This window comes from Trematomus bernacchii, unplaced genomic scaffold (genome assembly GCF_902827165.1).
Source record: "Trematomus bernacchii unplaced genomic scaffold, fTreBer1.1, whole genome shotgun sequence".
Lineage (NCBI taxonomy): Eukaryota > Metazoa > Chordata > Actinopteri > Perciformes > Nototheniidae > Trematomus > Trematomus bernacchii.
In genome coordinates this window covers 145,100-168,563 of record NW_022987704.1, presented here as the reverse complement: position 1 = coordinate 168,563, position 23,464 = coordinate 145,100, and the positions used below count along the sequence as shown (strand labels likewise).

General features: G+C 45.0%; 1 protein-coding gene and 1 long non-coding RNA gene across 2 annotated transcripts; both read right to left on the bottom strand.

The window, feature by feature from the left end:
* Positions 1-4,197: 4,197 nt before the first annotated feature.
* LOC117490116 (MAM and LDL-receptor class A domain-containing protein 1-like) lies at positions 4,198-8,443 on the bottom strand. Its single transcript, XM_034139699.1, has 5 exons — positions 8,392-8,443; positions 7,925-7,963; positions 6,345-6,461; positions 5,107-5,229; positions 4,198-4,455 (listed from the first exon to the last, which is right to left on the bottom strand). Exons 1-5 carry the CDS (start codon positions 8,441-8,443, stop codon positions 4,343-4,345), a joined length of 444 nt encoding a protein of 147 aa, XP_033995590.1. The 3' UTR covers positions 4,198-4,342.
* A 119-nt stretch (positions 8,444-8,562) lies between these two features.
* Positions 8,563-21,268, bottom strand: LOC117490118. The gene is made up of 3 exons (XR_004556647.1): positions 21,225-21,268; positions 8,907-8,934; positions 8,563-8,780 (listed from the first exon to the last, which is right to left on the bottom strand). It is a non-coding gene; the product is annotated as an uncharacterized LOC117490118 (long non-coding RNA).
* Positions 21,269-23,464: the final 2,196 nt, after the last annotated feature.

Sequence of the window (23,464 nt, the reverse complement as noted above, 5' to 3'; positions counted from 1 at the left end):
CTAATAAAGAAAAAGTCATTGCGTTCACAAACAAAACATCAATTATAGCTGAGAGGGAAATGTTAAGCTTGAGTGAGCAGCGAAGAATTAGACTTCCAGGCGTGAAATAAATCAAATGACTGACGTAGAATTCATCGTCACAATCAGACCCAAAGAAAACACTTCTAAGGTCATTTTATATATATTTAAATAACACAATAATAACTGGAGATGTTCTTTGTGGTATAGTGTACTTTGTGTTGCTAGGCAGAGAAGCCAGCTTTAATGATCCTCTGGCGCCATCTAGTGGTTCATCTCATTATTGCAGGACACTAAATTAGGACTCACCTAAAGTGCAAATATCAAACCCCTTTGTCCAGTGGAGGGTCAGGGTGAGTATATATACTAAAGTACACATTATTTGAGAGTCTATTTGAGAGCGTTAGTTATAAGTGAGGAAACAGAGAGACTTTTCTGCATGTTATGAAATGTAATTTGGGAAACACTTTATATTAAAGTGCACGTTCAGCATCAACGAGTTGTTCATTAACATGTTAGCAGTTTCTAGGCTCTTTATTAGTCACTATAAAACTCTTAGTAATGCCTTATTCTACAAGTACTAGGCCATTAGTTAAGAGTCCTCGTCTCCTCTCTCGTGTCCTCGTGTCCTCTCTCCTCTCTCGTGTCCTCATCTCTCTCGTGTCCTCGTCTCTCCTCTCTCGTGTCCTCGTCTCCTCTCTTATGTCCTCGTCTCTCCTCTCTCGTGTCCTTGTTTCCTCTCTCGTGTCCTCGTCTCTCCTCTCTCGTGTCCTCGTCTCCTCTCTTGTGTCCTCGTCTCTCCTCTCTCGTGTCCTCGTCTCCTCTCTCGTGTCCTCGTCTCTCCTCTCTCGTGTCCTCGTCTCCTCTCTTATGTCCTTGTCTCTCCTCTCTCGTGTTCTCGTCTCCTCTCTCATGTCCTCGTCTCTCGTGTCCTTGTCTCCTCTCTTATGTCCTTGTCTCTGCTCTCTCGTGTCCTCGTCTCCTCTCTTATGTCCTCGTCTCTCCTCTCTCGTGTCCTCGTCTCTCGTGTCCTTGTCTCCTCTCTTATGTCCTTGTCTCTCCTCTCTCGTGTCCTCGTCTCCTCTCTCATGTCCTCGTCTCTCGTGTCCTTGTCTCCTCTCTTATGTCCTTGTCTCTCCTCTCTCGTGTCCTCGTCTCCTCTCTTATGTCCTCGTCTCTCCTCTCTCGTGTCCTCGTCTCCTCTCTTGTGTCCTCGTCTCTCCTCTCTCGTGTCCTCGTCTCTCCTCTCTCGTGTCCTCGTCTCCTCTCTTGTGTCCTCGTCTCTCCTCTCTCGTGTCCTCGTCTCTCCTCTCTCGTGTCCTCTCTTATGTCCTAGTCTTTCCACTCTCGAGTCCTTGTTTCCTCTCTCGTGTCCTCGTCTCTACTCTCTCATGTCCTTGTTTTCTCTCTTATGTCCTCGTCTCTCCTCTCTCGTGTCCTCGTCTCCTCTCTTGTGTCCTCGTCTCTGCTCTCTCGTGTCCTCGTCTCCTCTCTTATGTCCTCGTCTCTGCTCTCTCGTGTCCTTGTCTCCTCTCTTATGTCCTCGTCTCTCTTGTGTCCTAGTCTCCTCTTATGTCCTTGTCTCTCCTCTCTCGTGTCCTCGTCTCCTCTCTTATGTCCTCGTCTCTCCTCTCTCGTGTCCTCGTCTCCTCTCTTATGTCCTTGTCTCTCCTCTCTCGTGTCCTCGTCTCCTCTCTTATGTCCTTGTCTCTCCTCTCTCGTGTTCTCGTCTCCTCTCTTATGTCCTCGTCTCTCCTCTCTCGTGTCCTCGTCTCCTCTCTTATGTCCTCGTCTGTCCTCTCTCGTGTTCTCGTCTCCTCTCTTGTGTCCTCGTCTCTGCTCTCTCGTCTCCTCTCTTATGTCCTCGTCTCCTCTCTTATGTCCTCGTCTCTCCTCTCTCGTGTCCTCGTCTCCTCTCTTATGTCCTCGTCTCTCCTCTTTCGTGTCCTCTTCTCTCCTCTCTCGTGTCCTCGTCTCCTCTCTTATGTCCTCGTCTCTCCTCTCTCGTGTCCTCGTCTCCTCTCTTATGTCCTCGTCTCTCCTCTCTCGTGTCCTCGTCTCTCCTCTCTCGTGTCCTCGTCTCTCCTCTCTCGTGTCCTCGTCTCCTCTCTTGTGTCCTCGTCTCTCCTCTCTCGTGTCCTCGTCTCTCCTCTCTCGTGTCCTCGTCTCTCCTCTCTCGTGTCCTCGTCTCTCCTCTCTCGTGTCCTCGTCTCTGCTCTCTCGTGTCCTCGTCTCCTCTCTTATGTCCTCGTCTCTCCTCTCTCGGGTCCTCGTCTCTCCTCTCTCGTGTCCTCGTCTCCTCTCTCGTGTCCTCGTCTCTGCTCTCTCGTGTCCTCGTCTCCTCTCTTGTGTCCTCGTCTCTCCTCTCTTGTGTCCTCATCTCCTCTCTTGTGTCCTCGTCTCTGCTCTCTCGTGTCCTCGTCTCCTCTCTCGTGTCCTCGTCTCTGCTCTCTCGTGTCCTCGTCTCCTCTCTTGTGTCCTCGTCTCTCCTCTCTCGTGTCCTCATCTCCTCTCTTGTGTCCTCGTCTCTCCTCTCTCGTGTTCTCGTCTCCTCTCTCGTGTCCTCGTCTCTGCTCTCTCGTGTCCTCGTCTCTCCTCTCTCGTGTCCTCGTCTCCTCTCTCGTGTCCTCGTCTCTGCTCTCTCGTGTCCTCGTCTCCTCTCTCGTGTCCTCGTCTCTGCTCTCTCGTGTCCTCGTCTCCTCTCTTGTGTCCTCGTCTCTCCTCTCTTGTGTCCTCATCTCCTCTCTTGTGTCCTCGTCTCTGCTCTCTCGTGTCCTCGTCTCCTCTCTCGTGTCCTCGTCTCTGCTCTCTCGTGTCCTCGTCTCCTCTCTTGTGTCCTCGTCTCTCCTCTCTCGTGTCCTCATCTCCTCTCTTGTGTCCTCGTCTCTCCTCTCTCGTGTTCTCGTCTCCTCTCTTATGTCCTCGTCTCTCCTCTCTCGGGTCCTCGTCTCTCCTCTCTCGTGTCCTCGTCTCCTCTCTCGTGTCCTCGTCTCTGCTCTCTCGTGTCCTCGTCTCCTCTCTTGTGTCCTCGTCTCTCCTCTCTTGTGTCTTCATCTCCTCTCTTGTGTCCTCATCTCTGCTCTCTCGTGTCCTCGTCTCCTCTCTCGTGTCCTCGTCTCTGCTCTCTCGTGTCCTCGTCTCTCCTCTCTCGTGTCCTCGTCTCCTCTCTCGTGTCCTCGTCTCTGCTCTCTCGTGTCCTCGTCTCCTCTCTCGTGTCCTCGTCTCTCCTCTCTTGTGTCCTCATCTCCTCTCTTGTGTCCTCGTCTCTGCTCTCTCGTGTCCTCGTCTCCTCTCTCGTGTCCTCGTCTCTGCTCTCTCGTGTCCTCGTCTCTCCTCTCTTGTGTCCTCGTCTCTCCTCTCTCGTGTCCTCATCTCCTCTCTTGTGTCCTCGTCTCTCCTCTCTCGTGTCCTCGTCTCCTCTCTTGTGTCCTCGTCTCTCCTCTCTCGTGTCCTCGTCTCTCCTCTCTCGTGTCCTCGTCTCCTCTCTCATGTCCTCGTCTCTCCTCTCTCGTGTCCTCGTCTCCTCTCTTGTGTCCTCGTCTCTCCTCTCTCGTGTCCTCTCTTATGTCCTAGTCTTTCCACTCTCGAGTCCTCGTCTCCTCTCTCGTGTCCTCGTCTCATCTCTCGTGTCCTCGTCTCTGCTCTCTCGTGTCCTCGTCTCCTCTCTCGTGTCCTCGTCTCTGCTCTCTCGAGTCCTCTCTCGTGTCCTCGTCTCTCCTCTCTCATGTCCTCGTCTCTGCTCTCTCGTGTCCTCGTCTCTCCTCTCTCGTGTCCTCGTCTCTCCTCTCTCGTGTCCTCTTCTCTCCTCTCTCGTGTCCTCGTCTCCTCTCTCGTGTCCTCGTCTCTCCTCTCTCGTGTCCTCGTCTCTCCTCTCTCGTGTCCTCGTCTCCTCTCTTATGTCCTTGTCTCTCCTCTCTCGTGTCCTCGTCTCTCCTCTCTCGTGTCCTCGTCACCTCTCTTATGTCCTCGTCTCCTCTCTTGTGTCCTCGTCTCTCCTCTCTCGTGTCCTCGTCTCCTCTCTTATGTCCTCGTCTCTCCTCTCTCGTGTCCTCATCTCCTCTCTTACATTATGTCCTCGTCTCTCCTCTCTCGTGTCCTCGTCTCCTCTCTTATGTCCTCGTCTCTCCTCTCTCGTGTCCTCGTCTCTCCTCTCTCGTGTCCTCGTCTCCTCTCTTGTGTCCTCGTCTCTCCTCTCTCGTGTCCTCGTCTCCTCTCTTATGTCCTCGTCTCTCCTCTCTCGTGTCCTCGTCTCCTCTCTCGTTCTTTAGTGGGAATGCTGTGTCAGCATTCCCACTAAAGTAACATTTCTCCTGTGCTTTAATGTTCAAACAGATGTTATTTGAGGGTCTCTCAGCTGGCAGGTTTCAGTGGGCAGGAAGAAAGGACTGATCAGGTCTGCAGAGGTTCTGGTTCCAGGTGAAAGGGACAGGAAGTGAGCTGAAAGAGAGGGAGACGTGGATTTGAAAACTATGGAGTGGTCTTAACAAAACTCTCTCAAGTGATGACTGTCATCAAACATTCAAATCAAGAGTCAGAAAAAATGTGTTAGCAGACTACTCCAACGAACCAAACAATGGGTACACCTAGCTGCTGTAAGGATAATAATAATAAATACTATAACAAGTACAAAGACTATTATCATAATTATCTTAATTATCAGTTTACATCAAAATAGGATGAGAAATGAAACCGTCTTGTTTTCTGAACGTGGACTTGTAGGAATTTATTTATTATTTGTTTGACTTTATCATTTGATTGTCACCCTGGAAATGGGTGTATGTACGTATATGTGTACATATGTATGTGTATGTATATATAGAATGTTGTTTATCTGTGTGCGTATTTAATTACAGAATGATCTTTTCTTTTCTTTATCCTGCTGGATGACTAACGGAGGGATACCTCTGGATACACTCTGCTTTCTGCCTCCTGCTTCTACTCATCATGTTTGTTTCTTGGATGTATAAACTGTCTAATTGTTGAAACAGTAGAATAAATAATAAAACATACAATTAAAAAAAGATCTGCAGAAGTATAAGGTACATGTGTTGAGTTTAAAATAGATGTCTAGTGTCCCTAATGTCCCACCTGATGTGTTTGAGTGGTCGTGTTTGAGTCCAGGAGCCTCGGTAGTTCTGATCCATCTGGACTCTGAGCTCTGCATCAAGTCACAGAATCCATCTTCAAAACCACACCTCTTATATCCAGAGCCTACAACCAGAAAGAAGACATGCTTCAGCCTCTTTGAGTTTAGCTTTTCAAACTGCAGGGTTTCTCGTCTACGGCCTCTTTATGCTATCTCTCTACCTCTGAATGAGTCAAAGTGTTACATTTCCATGCAATATCTGATCAAATTGACATTCCAGTCCGCTGCAAAACACCTGCCTATACAATAACTAACCTAATGACATGCTCCAGATTACAGATTCTGTAAATAAAGCATCATATCAGGCAGGGATTTTAGCCTTTACAGACCATTTACATGCACTAAAACACACTACAGGAGAGAGAACACCCCAACAAACATAATACGGCCGCTTTAAGATGTGGTTTCTGCACACAATAAAGTAACATCATCTCATCAGAGCATTATAAGCGTTAATCCTGGACTTCACTGCCAAACATGAAACAGAAGACTGAAAAGAATTAGGGATGAAACTGAATGTGAGTTGGTATGCAAGGCAGGATTATCAATGATGCACCACAGAAGAAGAACCAGGATCTTATACTGAAGTTAAAGTAATAATACAGATAGGTTTACCTCAACAAATCTACTTCAATAAATGTATTTAGTTCATTTCCACCACTGCAAAGAATGAAATGTATATTAATTCATATTTTAAGATATATCACGCATTGAATATCCTCACAGACGCATGTTGTAATGAATGCATTTCAGTATACACACAGTACATAAGTATAACATGTACTTTAGGTATCAAAAGTAAAAGTACTAATACTATTATCATGTTCTTTTTTACATGTAAGAGCCTTTTAGCATTGTGGTTTGACTACATTTAGATACTTGAAATACTGTTTTTAATAGTATTTCAGTACTCTGTTACACCATATCAGCAAATCATGTGTTTTTATATGAACAAAAGGTGCTTTTTGCCTCTGAAATATAGTAGAACGACACTGGTTTTTGCTATATATACGTTGATAATGCAATTTATTACTAAATCTTGACTTGTGTATCACATTGTTCACTCTGAATATATATGGATATGTGAAGTTATAGGTGTACGAGGTACTTTAAAACACCTGTTGAAAGGTAATCCAGTCTCAAAGTCAGAGAAAATCTGACAAAATCAATATTTACTCACAGTTTTCCTCATCGCTGTAATCTCCACAGTCGTCAGTGAAGTCACACACACTTCCCTCGGACACACACAGATCCTGAGAGCAGCTGAACTCCTGAGCTGAACACACTGCGTCACACACTGGGGTCAAAAACACCAGAGAAAAGGCAGAAAACAGCCACAGAAGCATCATCTTACTGTCTGTCCTTTAACTACAGCACATGATCTCCTCCTCTGAGTGAAGCATGTTGTTTTGAAGATAGAAGCAGCAGCTTCAGTCGAGGTACAGCTCGTCTGTAACGTGTGCAAGTAGCTTAGGAGCTGTTAGCATGTTGTAAAAGGTAATCAATGGCTTTTATGGCTGTTACTCAATAAGGTCACTGTGTGTTCATGTGTTCATTCTCTGAGAGGCTGGACTGAGGCTATTAGCTTTATGCTAACATGCTCACAATGCTATCAAGCTCCTGTTTAGCTCCTATAATGTGTTTAACATACGAGTTCAGCATGCTAACACAGCTAATTAGCACTAGCATGTCCTTAATGAAGGGGCTAGAGGAGATGACTAATGAATCAAATGCAATGCAATCCATCCAATAGGTGTTGAGTTATTTAAATGTGGTTCTTAGTAGTAGACAGACTATTAGCATGGCTACAAACCAGGTTTATACTCTGATAGATTCCTGTGTATTTTCATAATAACCACTTCTAGGAACACCTACATCAATTGGAGAACTCTGAGTATCTGTAAATGTGAAGAGGCTGCAGTTAGCCTGTGTGTGTGTGTGTGTGTGTGTGTGTGTGTGTGTGTGTGTGTGTGTGTGTGTGTGTGTGTGTGTGTGTGTGTGGGTGTGGGTGTGTGTGTGTGTAATTAACGCTGTGTCTCAATCCCACTCCACTGAGAGGCATCATTTCATTTCACAGCAATCAATAAACACAAGGACCTTAAAAACAGAGAAGCTACAAGAGCTGGGGAGGTTCCAATTAAATGACTTTCGAAGGGGCGAGAGAGCGAGGGAACAAGGAGAAGATCACGTCTGTATCGCCCTCTGTTGGCAGCGGCAGTGGGAGGAAAGTAGAAAGTGTTTAAAGCAGAATGTGTCCTGTTTTTATTACAGAGCAAGGATGCACATGGAGGCACTGACAGACTCATTATTCCAATTAACATGTGAGAGGAATTCATACTGTAATAGCAAGCGTCTCATTACCAACAAGCCAATGTGGAAGTTATTAGCTCACAATGCTAACATGCTAAAGCTACTGTCCCACAACTCTCAGGTTGAGGGGCCCTCCTTTCCCAACTTCAGCAAGGAACACCCCCATGACTATTGTTGGAGTCGGGAGGCCTGTTCATTTATTCCGGCAATAACTCAGACCTACTAATTGACCTAACAGAAGCTATTGATTCTAAGTTTACTGCTCAGCTCAGATCCATCGAGGTCAGCAAGGTCTCACCTATTAACTCCTGAAGAACCAGGTTCAATTAACTGCTGTTTCAGTTCAGACGACACGCTAAATCTGTTTAAGCGATCCAGAAGGATTCTGGTATCAGTAATAATGAGGTGTGGCCTTACCTAAGTGTGAGTGTGGCAGTGGTGCAATCTTACCTTTAAGCAGGAGAGGAGAGCGCAGATTTATTTTAAGTTCTCCCAATCCAAAAAGGTGGGATCATTTTTTATTTGAAGAAAATGGTCCACACTTAAACAGGTTTTTACCTTCTCTCGTTACAATATGACAATCATACAAAACATATCATGCTGTGGTACTTTTCTAATATAAAAGCTCAATTCAGTTTTACATTTCTTACACTAAATTCTAACTTCAACTGCCCTCTTCAGTTGAAACATTAAAAGTCTAACCCGACAGAATCCAGAGGAATCTCCTCATAAATGGTCAGTGGTATCTAACACATTCAAGCTTTCATTCAACAATTCACCAATCAATCTGAGAGATCTTACCAAGTTGAGAGAACCTACCAAGGAGAGACCCCGCTCTGGAGCTTTCTCCCTCTCAGCCAGTGCTTTTATGCTGCACATAGGAACACAAAGAAAACCCAAAGACACCTCCTTTATACCCTGTGGGGAAAGGTCATGACCTCTGGTGTGCAGGACTGGACATCCAGACATATTCTCCTATGGTATGGCCTGAACACATTTTGGGGCTCCAGTACTTTTCCATTGAGTCAGGGGCCCAAGCTAACCTGAAGAAGAGTGAGTTGGGGTATCTGGGGTCGATGGGGTCTCCTCTTTGGTGCCGGGATGGGTGGGAGGTGGTGGTAGGTAGCGGCACGTGTATGTGCAACACATCTTTAAGAAAAGCTTTAAGTACAATGGATTGTTTTTGTTCATTTCATATTGAGGAGAGCTAACAGGAAGTCTCTCATCAGCTGCAGTCTTCTTCTGTATTCTCCAAAATGCCTCCACGCTCCTCTGGACGTCTCAAACTCGCCCCGTGATGAATAAACTGAGAACAAATAAAACCTGAGCTTACAGATTTGTCTGGAACACCAGAAACACACTGAGCAATAACTACATTTTAATTAAGTGTTGAAACCTCAATAAATAAAGTTCACTTGGTACAACCTCTCACCTTTCTGTGTGTCTTCACTTCCTGTCACCTGAGAGGAGAAGGAGAGAGAGAGAGAATGATGATGATGATAAAACTAAGAGAAACAGCCAGAATGATGAAGAGAGAAAGAAGAGTGTTGTTTTCCTCTGAGGTCATGCTCCATTCAAGAGTTTAGTATCTTGATGAATGGAGGATATGGTTATATCTCACACAGGCTCCGCCCTCTACTGGACTCTATGGGTACTACTCTCTATCATGCTGAATGATACGTAAACTGAATTTACGTAAACGTAGCCGGCCAATCGGGGCGAGCCTACCTGAATGCGCGCGCAGGCCCACAGTATATAAGGCGGCTACAGCCGCCGCCCCACTATCCTTTTTCTCTTCAGACGGGCTGACAACCGAAGAGTTAAATAAACGTACGAAGATTAGAAGAAACGAAAAATTGACTCACCATTACTGGAATCTCGGCCATGCCCCACCTGCCTTGGTTTGATCGCGGGAACCGATCTCCGCCACCTCTGTTAGAGTGTTTGGGGGACCAGGATATGGCCGAGGCGGTGCCATTCACGTTCGCCATTCCAGCGGGGCGGATGGCTCCGTTTGCCGTTGTCGGGCACTTCCGGGTTCGGTCCATGGAGGTCCACCGCCCTAGGTGATGACCATGGCGGCGGAGCACAGCTGCTCCCAGCGGGCAGCAGGCTGGGCAGGGAGCTGAAAATAGCTCTGCCACGCTACCGCGTGACAGGGCGACTGCAGATAAACACGGGTGTGTTGGGCATCTCGCTCATTGCTGGAGATGCCCCCACCTCGCCAGATCAGCGCGATTATTTGTAGCTTGATCGTGGCCGCTGCCGTTGTCTGCCGTGTGGTATCCCGGTGTTGGATCACGCCGCATGGCACTTTTCAAAAAGGACCGTGTTGATCTCCTGGGAGCCCCCGTGTTTACGGAAGGGCTCTTTGGATCGGAAAGAACACTGTCCCACACTCCCCGCCCCCCTCTGTAAACTCCAGTATAGGAGCCAGCAGGTGGGCGCGTGCACGTGAGTGGAATAAACCGTAGTGCTGTCAAAGCACTGTGCGGGTTCAAGAGAGTGATGTGTGTGTGAGAAATGCATTCAGTGAAAACGATTGCATTTATCCCAGAGTAAGAGTCATCTCTCTCCACATTTCCACTTTTCACCATAAATGTCCGTTTCAAAGAGATGTCATTTGACAGAGCCGCGGCCCCACGGGAGCTGCCGCGGTGCGTTCAAGAACCTCGGTAGAAAATCGGCCCTTTTTCTGTGTCAGCCCCCATGCCAGAACTCCCTTTTATGGAAGGTTTGGCAGCGGAGTAGGCCACCAGAGAATACTACAGCTTCATAGATGTGGCTCCAAAGTCGAAAAGAGGCCCTGTTGCAAGAACGGTGGGTTACGTATATAGTAACCCTAGTTCTAGAGTGATGTGTGTGTGAAAAATGCATTTAGTAAAAACGATTGCATTTAAGAGTGAGTAAGAGTCATCTCTCTCCACATTCCACATTTCCCCATAATGTCCGTTTCAAGGAGACGGCATTATGACGACGCGCGGCCCCCCCCCCCCGTGAGAGTGGCCGCGGTGCGTTCAGGGACCTCCGCAGAAGAACAGTGGGTTACGTAGTGTAACTCTAGTTCTAGAGTGATATGTGTGTGTAAAATGCATTCAGTAAAAACGATTGCATTTATCCCAGAGTAAGAGTCATCTCTCTCCACATTCCACATTTTCCACATGTCCGTTTCAAGAGACGGCATTATGAAGACGCGCGGCCCCCCCCCCGAGAGCGGGCCGCGGTGCGTTCATGGACAGAAGAAGCTCCGATTAATGCTTATTTCTCTCTAAGAGAAAACAGCATTATGGTGGAGCGCGCGCTCTCACGGGAGCATGCCGTGGTGCGTTCAGGGACCTCAGTTAAAAATCGTTTTTTTCTCTGAGTGGAAACTACATTATAGAAAAACGGCCCTTTCTGTGTCAGCCCCCCATGGGTCAAACTTCCTTTTATGGAGGGTTTGACGGCGGAGTGGGCCACCAGAGAGTACCACAGCTTCATAGCTGCGGCTCCGCAGCTGATTGCACATCCCCTAACACAATGTTATGGGGAATGGAAAATCAGTGGTGTATTAACAGAGCGCATGGACAGGACACTGAGACTGGGTTATTCACTCCAGTTTTGCAGCATCCCTCCTCCGTTCAGAGGCAGGAGAGAAGCACATCTGTCATCCCAGGAGGAGGTTTCCTCTCAGCATGTGCACTCTCAAGTCAGAGAGAAGGGGCATTATTCCCTGTACTTCCTGGTTCCCAAGAAGACAGGAGAATTCAGGCCCATTCTGGATCTTCAATGCCTGAACCAGCACATTGCATGCAAGAAGTTCCATATGTTAACTATGAAACAGTTACTGAGACTGGTGCAGCCAGGCGATTGGTTCACAACCATCGACCTGAAGAACGCTTACTTTCATGGCGAAATTGCTCCAAGAGCACAGAAAGTATTTGCGTTTTGCCTTCCAGGGGGTAGCCTACGAGTACAACAGACTGCCGTTCGGCTACTTCCTATCCCCACGCACGTTCAGCCACGACGCTGCAACCGCTGCGGGACCATGGCATGAGGGACGACCTCATAGTTATGGCCAGGTCCAGGGAATGGGCAATACTGCACACAGCCCAATTGATCCTACACCTAACCAAGTTGGGTTGAAAAAGAAGTTGCGGTCAATTGGAAGAAGAGCTCCCCCATACCTCACCAGCAGGTAGAATATCTGGGGGTGATGCTCGATGCAGGCAGACTACGTGTCACCCTGACAGAAAGCAGACAGGCATCCCTGCTGCGGGCAGTCTGCAGGCTGCGTCAGGGGGCGACGGTGACAGCTTTGATCATCATGCAGACTTTGGGTCTCATGACGGCTGCTCACTCCGTAGTGCCACTCGGACTGCTGCATGCACGTCACATGCAGATGTGATTTACCGGCCTTCGTTTAGATCTTAAGACACAAACGACGTCTGGTGGCCATCCCTCCCCTCAGTAGAGAGCAACCTCCGATTCTGGGGGTCCCCAGAGAATCTGCGGAGGGGAGCTCCACTGGGGCAGGTAACCTCCTATATCACAGTCTTCACAGACGCTTCAAAGAAAAAGAAAGTGACAGGATGGGGGGGGGACGTGTCTAGAAAGGGCTGTGGGTGGTTGCTGGCCTCTGGCGGCACAGCAACCTCCTGGAGCTGCAAGCAGTGATGTTGGTCCTACAGCACTGCAAACCCTTAATACAGGGCAAACATGTGCTAGTAAGGAGCGACAACCGCACCACAGTGGCGTACATCAACAGGCAGGGCGGAGTCCGCTCAATAGCCTGGTTGACCGCAGCAGAGAACCTGTGGCTGTGGGTTTCACAGATTGTGTTGTCTCTAAGGGCTCTTCACATCCCGGGACGGGAGAACAGGGGGGCCGACCTCATGTCAAGAGGCGGACCCCTGCCAGACGAGTGGAGGCTTCACCCGGAGGTGGTGAAGCAGGTCTGGACTCAGTTCGGTAGAGCAGAGGTGGACCTGTTCGCCAATCGGCGCAACAGCCACTGTGCCCTGTGGTTCTCCCTGGCTCGGTGGGACAACCCGCCCTTGGGGGTCGACACATTTGCACAGGAGCCATGGCCAAGAAAGCTGCTTCACGCCTTTCCACCGCTGCACCTTATCCCCCCCCCTCCTGGAGAGGGTGAGGCGGGAACAGCTGTCAATCATCCTGGTGGCCCCAGATCGCCGCCTGGCGCCGTGGTAACGCGGGGGTAACACAGATGATGGTGGGCCAGGTCTGGGCGATTCCTCAGGTCTGGGGAGCGCTGTCTCAGGAAGCAGGTGCAATAGGGGCGTTACCCACTCTGGGCCAACCTCTCCAGGCTTGGCTCCTGAGAGGGACAGGCTGAGACAGGTGGGGCTGTCTGATAACGTTATTCAGACTATCCAAGCAGCAAGAGCAGAATCCACCACAGCTTGTTACAGGCCAAAGTGGGCGGGATTCTGGCGATGGTGTGAAGGAAGGAGTCTAGAGCCTCTGTTGTGCACGCTGGGCTCTATTCTTACCTACTTACAGATACTGGTGGACAGGGGGCTGGCTCATTCCACAATTAAGGTGTATGCAGCAGCCATTTCGTCCTGCCATGAGGGATTTGGAGGCAGGTCAGCCTTCAGTCAGCCGCTTATGGCGCGGTTTTTGCAGGGGGTCAGGAGGCAGCGCCCAGTAGTGCACACATCCGCCCCGCAGTGGGACCTGCCGTTGGTGCTCGAGGCTCTGATCACAGAACCATTTGAGCCTCTGGAGCTCTCCTACCTGAAAGCACTGTCATGGAAGACAGCATTGCTACTTGCCTTGACTTCGGCTAAAAGAGTGTCCGAGCTGACCGCTCTGTCGGTACACCCAAGTTGTCTTTTGATCCGGGGTGACCGTAGCGGGGCGACACTCAGGCCGAACCCCTCCTTTACTCCTAAGAGTATCAGAAGTTCATTCAGATCAAGGGCTATTCAGTTAGGTGGCTTTAATCTTCCACCCCATATTGGGGCCAGGGAGGCTAAATTGCACCTCCTCTGCCCAGTGCGTGCGCTAGCATGCTATGTAGAGCACACGGCTGCCATTAGGCGCTCTGAACAACTGTTTGTGTGCTTTGGGGATGGTGTGGCTGGAAAAGCCCTCTCAAAGAAGCGCCTAACAGGATGGCTAAGCAGGTGCATTACACATGCCTATGGATGGGCGGGGAGAGCCCTCCCCACTGGGGTCCGTGCACATTCTACATGGGCTGTGGCTGTGTCAACAGCCTTATTCAGCGGCGTGAGTGTAAAAGATATACAGATGGAGCCTCTTATTTTGGACCCCAGCATACAGCTTCCTGCCGACTGCCAGCCAGTTGCCTGCCAAAGACCAGTATTCAGGAATGTTAGGCCCTCCCACTATTCTCCAATTTCAGGGTTTAACCAGGAGATGGCGCTATATATTAAATAACTAAGACTTAGTTTTTCACAATAGAAAATGCAGATATTATATAAAAAACTAAAGTTAAAATCTTGTTTTTAATGCCCCAAGAGCAATAACATCTTGTCACAAGCTTTTTGGAAGAAAAAGACTGACCCAAGAGACCTGTAGTTGACTAATTACAGGCCTCAATAAAGTTCTGCCATTGGTTGTGAAAAACAACGGTGGACATAGTGGAAAGTGAAATTGAGTGAGTGATATCTCTTTGTATCACTCCATAAATCAGAAAATACTGTCAACAGCCCTAACATATCAATTTTCACCATGTTTTTAGGTATAAAATGTTATATAATTCAGGCTATGAATTATATATGACCAAACCCTTCTGTAAAAGCCTTCATAATATTGATAGGAATATAACTGGAAGGTTTGGTGTATGTAACTGCTGAGTGATTCTACAATTTAGGGTACATTCCATGTCCATTGATGTCCATTGATGATAATTATAATTATTCTAACTATTTTCTTCAAAAATATCATATTTTGCCTATTATTGGAAAGCATGTTATAATATCACACAAACATTATGTGCATCCTATGCTTTATTTAGCTTGAAATGTGTCATGATGTTCTTAAATTGTCAGTTTTTGCTATGTCCGTTTTTCAGTTGAGGGTGTCTTGGTTTCAAAATAATGAATAAAACCATTAAAGTAAATTTAAAAAATGATTCATTTATTTCAAAAGTCTAAATACTAAAGAATAATAACATATTTTTAATTGATTTCCCCCTTTAAATAATTTAAATATCTTAATATATGAATGTCCGCAAAAGTTCTGTCAACTATGTTACTAACAGAACTTCCCCCTTTAACTCAAAAATTGTTTGTCCCAATACCATGTCACCAGCATCACATGATGCCATGTTCCTCTTTGGCAGACATTTTGAACACACTGTGGTGATTGTCCTCTACATTTTTACAATATTTTATGTATAATAGCACATGGTCAATTAATATACTCATTGACAATCAACAATGTTACGTACATTGTTATGGTTTACAATTGTTTAATGATTTTAATTCAATTATATGTTCAAATGTGATGTTAACCTGTTCAAGAAAAGGACATGTGGTCATCCAGGCAAGGCCTACCATTGAAATGATGGGTCAAAATAGGGAAATTGTCAACTAGGTTACCTGTCAACTGAGTTACCCAGTACTGTAATAACTGTAGTAACTTAGTTGACAGGTAACCTAGTTGACAATTTGTACGACATGTAGACGTCATTACACATCATTATCAATGGAATTTTGCACTTCTGCCTTGAAATTAACATAGTGCTGACTCAAGAGCCTTTCAAATTTGATTTTACTTGAAGTGCAGGACTTAATCAAATGATTGTAATGACATCAAGTTTGTCCGTAACATAGTTGACAAACTGAGTAGTGAAAACATCCTTTCCCTTAAAATAAAAAAATATATAAAAATGTTTAAGCTTTGCAACTAGTGGATATGTTACACTGAGGAATATACTAACTTGAACCACTGATTGTTCTATCTATACATTTTATTTGGCATTAGTAAATAATTATGCACATTTACAGATATTTTACATGATATGAGTGATAACACGTGTTATAAGGGCTATTTCGCACAATAGGTGTGCCTTGAGATTTTTACTTGTCCTTTGGTGTGCCTTGGGCACAAAAAGTTTGGGAACCACTGCTGTAGAGAAATGTAAACGTTCACCATCCCCCACCCGCCTACTGTATGTTGCTTTTTGACATGTAAATGGGTAACTACCCCCCTCTGAGTGAATACCTGTTGTACCTGTCCGGGGCTAAGCCCATAGGACGATGCTCTGATGTCATCACCCTCGCACATTGGTCATATGTTTACAAAAAACGATGTTAACACTTTCTCGTTCTTAATATATGCTATATTTAGGGTCGATATGTGTTGAATTTACTTTAAAATAGCAGATCACTGTGATTCACTTCTCCGCGGCTCCTCCGTGCAGAGAGGCCCCCCCCCCGTTGACAATTCACGAGCGTCTAACTCTCTCCCCCCTGTGAAGAGATATCACAGGGGGGGGTTGGGACACACACATTCCGATGGCCAATTCGTTTTAAACAAAGAGTGGGGTGGGGGCTGGTGAACGGTATGGTCAATGTTTGTAAACACTGTGACATTTTGACTTTATTTGATCATTTCAGTTAAAAACTAACGTTCATATTTCATATTACTGTTTTTGCCTGGCTGGACCTGTAATTTACAGGAAAGGAGTGCACGCTACTAAAGAGACACGCTACCATGGAAACCAAACAATGGTGTTGCTGTATTGAAGTCCGAGTGGAAACAGTCATATTTGGAGCGTTATGTTAGAATGAAACAGCGAGGTCGTGACTCACAAAAAAAAAGTGTTACTTCACTAACTGTAAGCTTGTCACTCAGAGTAACCTACAGTTAACTTAACTGTTGGAAAAGAAAGATCAGAGTTAGGAGTGTGAACACACAGCTGAGAGCTGCCGTTTCATTCTGACTGTTTAAAAAACGGTAACAACGGACTATTTTTCTTAGCGGATGCATGTAAATTTAAATCAATACATAGAACTATGTTTTTAAATCAATAAAAATATTTTCTAAATCCATAAAAGCATTTTAATTAATATTGGGAGTCATGTCGTTACTTTGTTGAGAATGTGGCCATGTAATAAGCGGGATAATTTGCAGCGACTTGGTCATTATGGGGAAAAATAACACCCAGGGATCAAGATCCCTCCGCGACGCGGAGGGATCAGTAATTTTTAGTGAATTACTGAGTTTAGGCACGTTAATAACATTTTAATGAAGTTGAATACAGTATATTCATATTTGTCAGTGATTTCATGTCAATTCGGCGAACATAAACGATTAAATTAGGATTAAAAATCGAGAGCCGGCTGCTGTTCGTTACGGTAACCCAACTAGGACACTTGACACAGTGGCTTTTGGCAAAGCACACAAAGAAAACAAAAAAAACCGAGAGAGATGAGTTATTGTTATTACAACGTGACTTCACTATTATTTAACAACTATTTTTATTGGGTTCTTTTATTTGGGGTTAAGTACATTGTCAGAATAAGTGAGAAATGGATTTAACTTCTGTTAGACAGCTATCATACTGAATAAATATTTATGCAAAAATGTATGGCATTAATAATGTATATCTAATTACATTTAAAAATGTATGGCATTAATAATGTATATCTAATTACATTAACTGTGAATGTCTTTCATTTTATTTAAAATGAAATAAAATTACATAAAACATTTTCCATAAAAAAGTTGATTCAAGAACAAATCAGTACTTTTCTTATATGACTATTATTGCTAAATTTGAAAGGTCTTTACCAGCTTTGGAATTATATATATATATATATATATATAGCACCTTCTGCCATCCCATCTCTACTGACATATGGATCTTAACAAAGATCCGCTATACATTAGTACCAGATATACTGTACACGGACATTTTAGTGAACCAGACCAGCTGTTTCCGCCGGGTCTTCGCTTCCCGGGCATCACGTTGTTTACAAGTGTGTTCAGATGCTAAATAAAAGTTTAGCTTGTACTTTTGATACCCCGCCTCTCGGCACCACAACATCCAGTTTACTGTATTTCACATGAGCGATGTCGAACATTGAAAAGTCCTTATAAAATCTCTGTTATTAGATCAGTACTTTTCTTATATGACTATTATTGACTTGAACACTGAGAATGTATTTATTAACTTCAGACATTTGAAATATTTGAAATCAGATGAAAACAAACTGTAACGGAGCCTGCCGTGTTATCTATGATTACTATGCCTTACTGTACATTCATAATTTCAGCCGGAGGTAGGCGTTGCGGAGGAGCAGATTGCGAGTGAGGTGCCTGTTCTAAACGAACTATTCCAGCTGTTATAAAGCATTAAATAAAAAGTAAGCAAGGAATACAGAATGTTTCGTTACGTAACTTTGTTGAGAATGTGGCCATGTACATGTAATACATGGGATCATTTGCAGCGACTTGGTCATTGTGGGGAAAAATAACACCCATCCTGATCGTTTCAATGAAGTTGAATACAGAATATTCATATTTGTCAGTGATTTCATGTCAATTCGGCGAACATAAACATCAATGATGATGATTAAATTAGGATTAAAAATCGGGAGAGCCGGCTCGTTCGTTTTTTCCGACTAAACAACATCTATTATTTAGAAGTTGATTTCACATGACTCCAGTGTGGAACCCCACTGCACCCCCTGGTGGATCAATGATCCATTGCAGCTGGCTTCACAATAATTAAATGTATTTATCATGGGGGCGGTATCAAGTCTGACTGGGGGCCGGCCGGCCATCACGGAACGTGCATGAACCGATCACGACCCTCGCACTTTAAACTGTCCAAAATAAGACGCTTCATCTGTAACTGTTGGAAAAGAAAGATCAGAGTTAGGAGTGTGAACACACAGCTGAGAGCTGCCGTTTCATTCTGACTGTTTAAAAAACGGTAACAACGGACTATTTTTCTTAGCGGATGCATGTAAATTTAAATCAATACATAGAACTATGTTTTAAATCAATACAAATATTTTCTAAATCCATAAAAGCATTTTAATTAATATTGGGAGTCATGTCGTACTTTGTTGAGAATGTGGCCATGTAATAAGCGGGATAATTTGCAGCGACTTGGTCATTATGGGGAAAAATAACACCCAGGGATCAGTAATTTTTAGTGAATTACTGAGTTTAGGCACGTTAATAACATTTTAATGAAGTTGAATACAGTATATTCATATTTGTCAGTGATTTCATGTCAATTCGGCGAACATAAACGATTAAATTAGGATTAAAAATCGAGAGCCGGCTGCTGTTCGTTACGGTAACCCAACTAGGACACTTGACACAGTGGCTTTTGGCAAAGCACACAAAGAAAACAAAAAAAAACCGAGAGAGATGAGTTATTGTTATTACAACGTGACTTCACTATTATTTAACAACTATTTTTATTGGGTTCTTTTATTTGGGGTTAAGTACATTGTCAGAATAAGTGAGAAATGGATTTAACTTCTGTTAGACAGCTATCATACTGAATAAATATTTATGCAAAAATGTATGGCATTAATAATGTATATCTAATTACATTTAAAAATGTATGGCATTAATAATGTATATCTAATTACATTAACTGTGAATGTCTTTCATTTTATTTAAAATGAAATAAAATTACATAAAACATTTTCCATAAAAAAGTTGATTCAAGAACAAATCAGTACTTTTCTTATATGACTATTATTGCTAAATTTGAAAGGTCTTTACCAGCTTTGGAATTATATATATATATATATATAGCACCTTCTGCCATCCCATCTCTACTGACATATGGATCTTAACAAAGATCCGCTATACATTAGTACCAGATATACTGTACACGGACATTTTAGTGAACCAGACCAGCTGTTTCCGCCGGGTCTTCGCTTCCCGGGCATCACGTTGTTTACAAGTGTGTTCAGATGCTAAATAAAAGTTTAGCTTGTACTTTTGATACCCCGCCTCTCGGCACCACAACATCCAGTTTACTGTATTTCACATGAGCGATGTCGAACATTGAAAAGTCCTTATAAAATCTCTGTTATTAGATCAGTACTTTTCTTATATGACTATTATTGACTTGAACACTGAGAATGTATTTATTAACTTCAGACATTTGAAATATTTGAAATCAGATGAAAACAAACTGTAACGGAGCCTGCCGTGTTATCTATGATTACTATGCCTTACTGTACATTCATAATTTCAGCCGGAGGTAGGTGGTAGGCGTTGCGGAGGAGCAGATTGCGAGTGAGGTGCCTGTTCTAAACGAACTATTCCAGCTGTTATAAAGCATTAAATAAAAAGTAAGCAAGGAATACAGAATGTTTCGTTACGTAACTTTGTTGAGAATGTGGCCATGTACATGTAATACATGGGATCATTTGCAGCGACTTGGTCATTGTGGGGAAAAATAACACCCATCCTGATCGTTTCAATGAAGTTGAATACAGAATATTCATATTTGTCAGTGATTTCATGTCAATTCGGCGAACATAAACATCAATGATGATGATTAAATTAGGATTAAAAATCGGGAGAGCCGGCTCGTTCGTTTTTTCCGACTAAACAACATTATTAACAACAGAGAAGTTGATTTCACATGACTCCAGTGTGGAACCCCACTGCACCCCCTGGTGGATCAATGATCCATTGCAGCTGGCTTCACAATAATTAAATGTATTTATCATGGGGGCGGTATCAACTCTGACTGGGGGCCGGCCGGCCATCACGGAACGTGCACAAACCGATCACGACCCTCGCATTTTAAACTGTCCAAAATAAGACGCTTCATCTGTATGCACGGCGGCGTCTTGGTCTACGCCAGGCCCCTTCATAAAATGTTATCTCCTGGACATGTCTGGCTCCTTCTCGTCGTCGGTGCTTGCCGAGGCAACGCATGACTGGTGAGAGGGGGGTGGCTGTGGGTCAGCAGGTATCTGACCCCCCCCCCCTGGACATAAAGCACTTGTGTTTTTCCCATGCTCCTGAGGGACTCGGGAGACATGGTGCGCAATCAGCCCCATACAGGGCTGGAGGACTCTGTTAAGAGCCTTCCTCACTATTGCCCATGCCCACTCTACACGGAGCGTGTGTGAGTGGGGGATGTGGTGCACTTATGTTTTCCCATGCTCCTGAGGGACCTGGGGAACATGGTGCGCGGTAGGCTCCAGACGGAGTCTCCGCACAGTTTTTTCCATGCACACTCTACACGAGGTAAGCGTGTGTGAGTGTGCCTTATCCAAGTTGCGGCCCCGACTTCTCCACGGTTACAACCGGATGGGAGGAAGTGGGGATGCAGTGGATGTTAGCCAAAAGCCGGTCAGGGACGGTGTGGTGGGTCGATGTTGTTGGACAACAGGGCGTTTATACATCGGGGCTCCGCCCACTGTAACCATAGAGTCCAGTAGAGGGCGGAGCCTGTGTGAGATATAACGGGGGGTTACGTATTGTAACCCTAGTTATATAAACACAGGCGGAGCCCTCTACCTGGAGGCCCTGTCTTTCCTAGTCCGCTCGCTGAAGAGTGTATAGGATAGTGGGGTGGGGGCTGTAGCCGCCTTATATACTGTGGGCCTGCGCGCGCATTCAGGTAGGCTCACCCCGATTGGCCGGCTACGTTTACGTAAATTCAGTAGGTGAAAGCACGCACAGCATGATAGAGAGTAGTACCCATAGAGTCCAGTAGAGGGCTCCGCCTGTGTTTATATAACTAGGGTTACAATACGTAACCCCCCGTTTCAGTACTCACAGATCTTCTGGATCTTGGCTGTGAACGTCCCATAACTGGTCCTGTAGAGATGAACACAATCCAACAGCTTTAGAATTTATTTAAAAAGTGGGATTATGAACACATGAATACTACTGAGTAATATATGTGTACATATATATTTAAGAAGTACAATATAAGACAAGCACAAGTTTCATGTGTGGGTCATATTTCATTATACTTTCAGAATTTGCTGAGGGCGGATTCAGAGGGCCGCATTTGGCCCCCGGGCCGTAGTTTGGACACCCCTGGTCTAGAAACTAAAAACATCCCATAAGAACAGACCACCTTTCCCACTCTTCTGTAAAACCCCGTCTGTTAGAGAGTGGATTACTAAAGTGTGGCTTTGCATGTTCAGCTGGCCTTCTATAGTTGATGGAAGAATGAGAGAGCCTGCAGTCAGTGGGTAACATCACTGATCTGTTTCCCCAGTGAGAGAAACACCTCCCTGTGGTTCATACAATACTGCTGAACCAGCAGAGACCCCTTACTGACCTGAGGGTCTCCAGTCTGCAGTCTGGACTCTCCAGAAGATCTCTCAGCAGCTTCTGTGAATCCTTCAGATCATTGTTACTCAGGTTCAGATCTCTCAGATGGATGTTGGACTTCAGAGCTGAGGCCAGAGCAGAACAGCTGATCTTTGACAAACTGCAGTCCCTCAGTCTGAATAAAGAAAACATGATGAGGATACAAATCAGTTTATAATCAGATGTTACTCAACATTTAAATGAATGGGAACAACAACAAAATGTCTTCTTCAGAAAGTAAACTTTATTAATGTAAAACTAATATTACTTCAAATGATCTTTATTCAGACGTTATTGTTTACTAAATATTAAAAACATAGATTTACTTTTTACAACTAACATCTATTCCAGTTCCTTCAAGAATCAGACAACATCTAAGTCTGCAGTTCTTACTTTAGTAGCTACAAATGAAAATATGAATAAAAGAACATTTACAACTGAATGGATGTAAGTTAATGATGTAGAAGAATCAGGATGAATATCTAATGAAACATGAGATCTCCAGCAGTAACAGAGAGTCAGTGAACTGACCTGAGAGTCTGCAGTCTGCAGTCTGGACTCTCCAGAAGATCTCTCAGCTTCACTCCTGAATCCTTCAGAGCGTTGTGACTCAGGTTCAGATCTCTCAGATGGATGTTGGACTTCAGAGCTGAGATCAGAGCAGAACAGCTGATCTCTGACAAACTGCAGTCCCTCAGTCTGAATAAAGAAAACATGATGTAAGTTTAGAAAACAAAGTTCCTGTTTGAAATAACTCCAGGTTTAATAATCTGCTCAGAGTTAAACAGGGTTTCAAAGGTCTCCTATCTGCTATCTTTAGGCATATATTCTGGGTCTCAGATATATAACAATATATAAAAACATCTCTATGATGTGTTTTGCTCCAAATACCAAACAGATCCTGCATTTTAGAAATCCCTCATATCCCTCAGTTCCAGCTGTTAGAGAAGAGCAGGTTCGGGTCCTTAGCTTAAAAAAAGAGGAGGGGGAGCTAATGCCTGATCAGAATTACCCGGCAGATTCAGCTAAATGCTGCCGTGATTAAACTCCATCATGTTCCAAACCACATCAAGGATTCTCTCTGAAACAGTATGGAGCTCAAACTCTTTCTCTCTCTCAGGTTTACCACAAGGTGAGTTCCTTTGGATTTCCTGCTTCTTCACACATACTCTCTCCAGTACAGGTTAGCTCTGAGTGTTAGCATGCTAATGTAAACACAGACCATATTACTTCCAGAACACGTCTCATTGTTTCTGACAGCAACGTTTCTGATTGGCCCGTGGGTGTAAAGCCCGCCCACATTTTAGTAATGTCGTCATGACGCAGCAAATCTGGATCAGCTCCGTTGTTCCCCCGTTTTTAGAGATGTGGGTACGGAGGAAAAGAGAGAGGGGTTTATTTCCTGACACTTTGTGAGTCTCCTGACACACCGGGGACACCGGGGACACACCGGGGACACACCGGGGACACACCAGGGACACACCGGGGACACACGGGGGGACACACGGGGGACACACCGGGGGACACACTGGGGACACACCGGGGACACACGGGGGACACACCGGGGACACACCGGGGGACACACGGGGGACACACCGGGGGACACACTGGGGACACACCGGGGACACACCGGGGACACATGGTGATGTAGAGAAGACATCAGAAAGGGCATTCTGCATGATAGGTCCCCTTTAA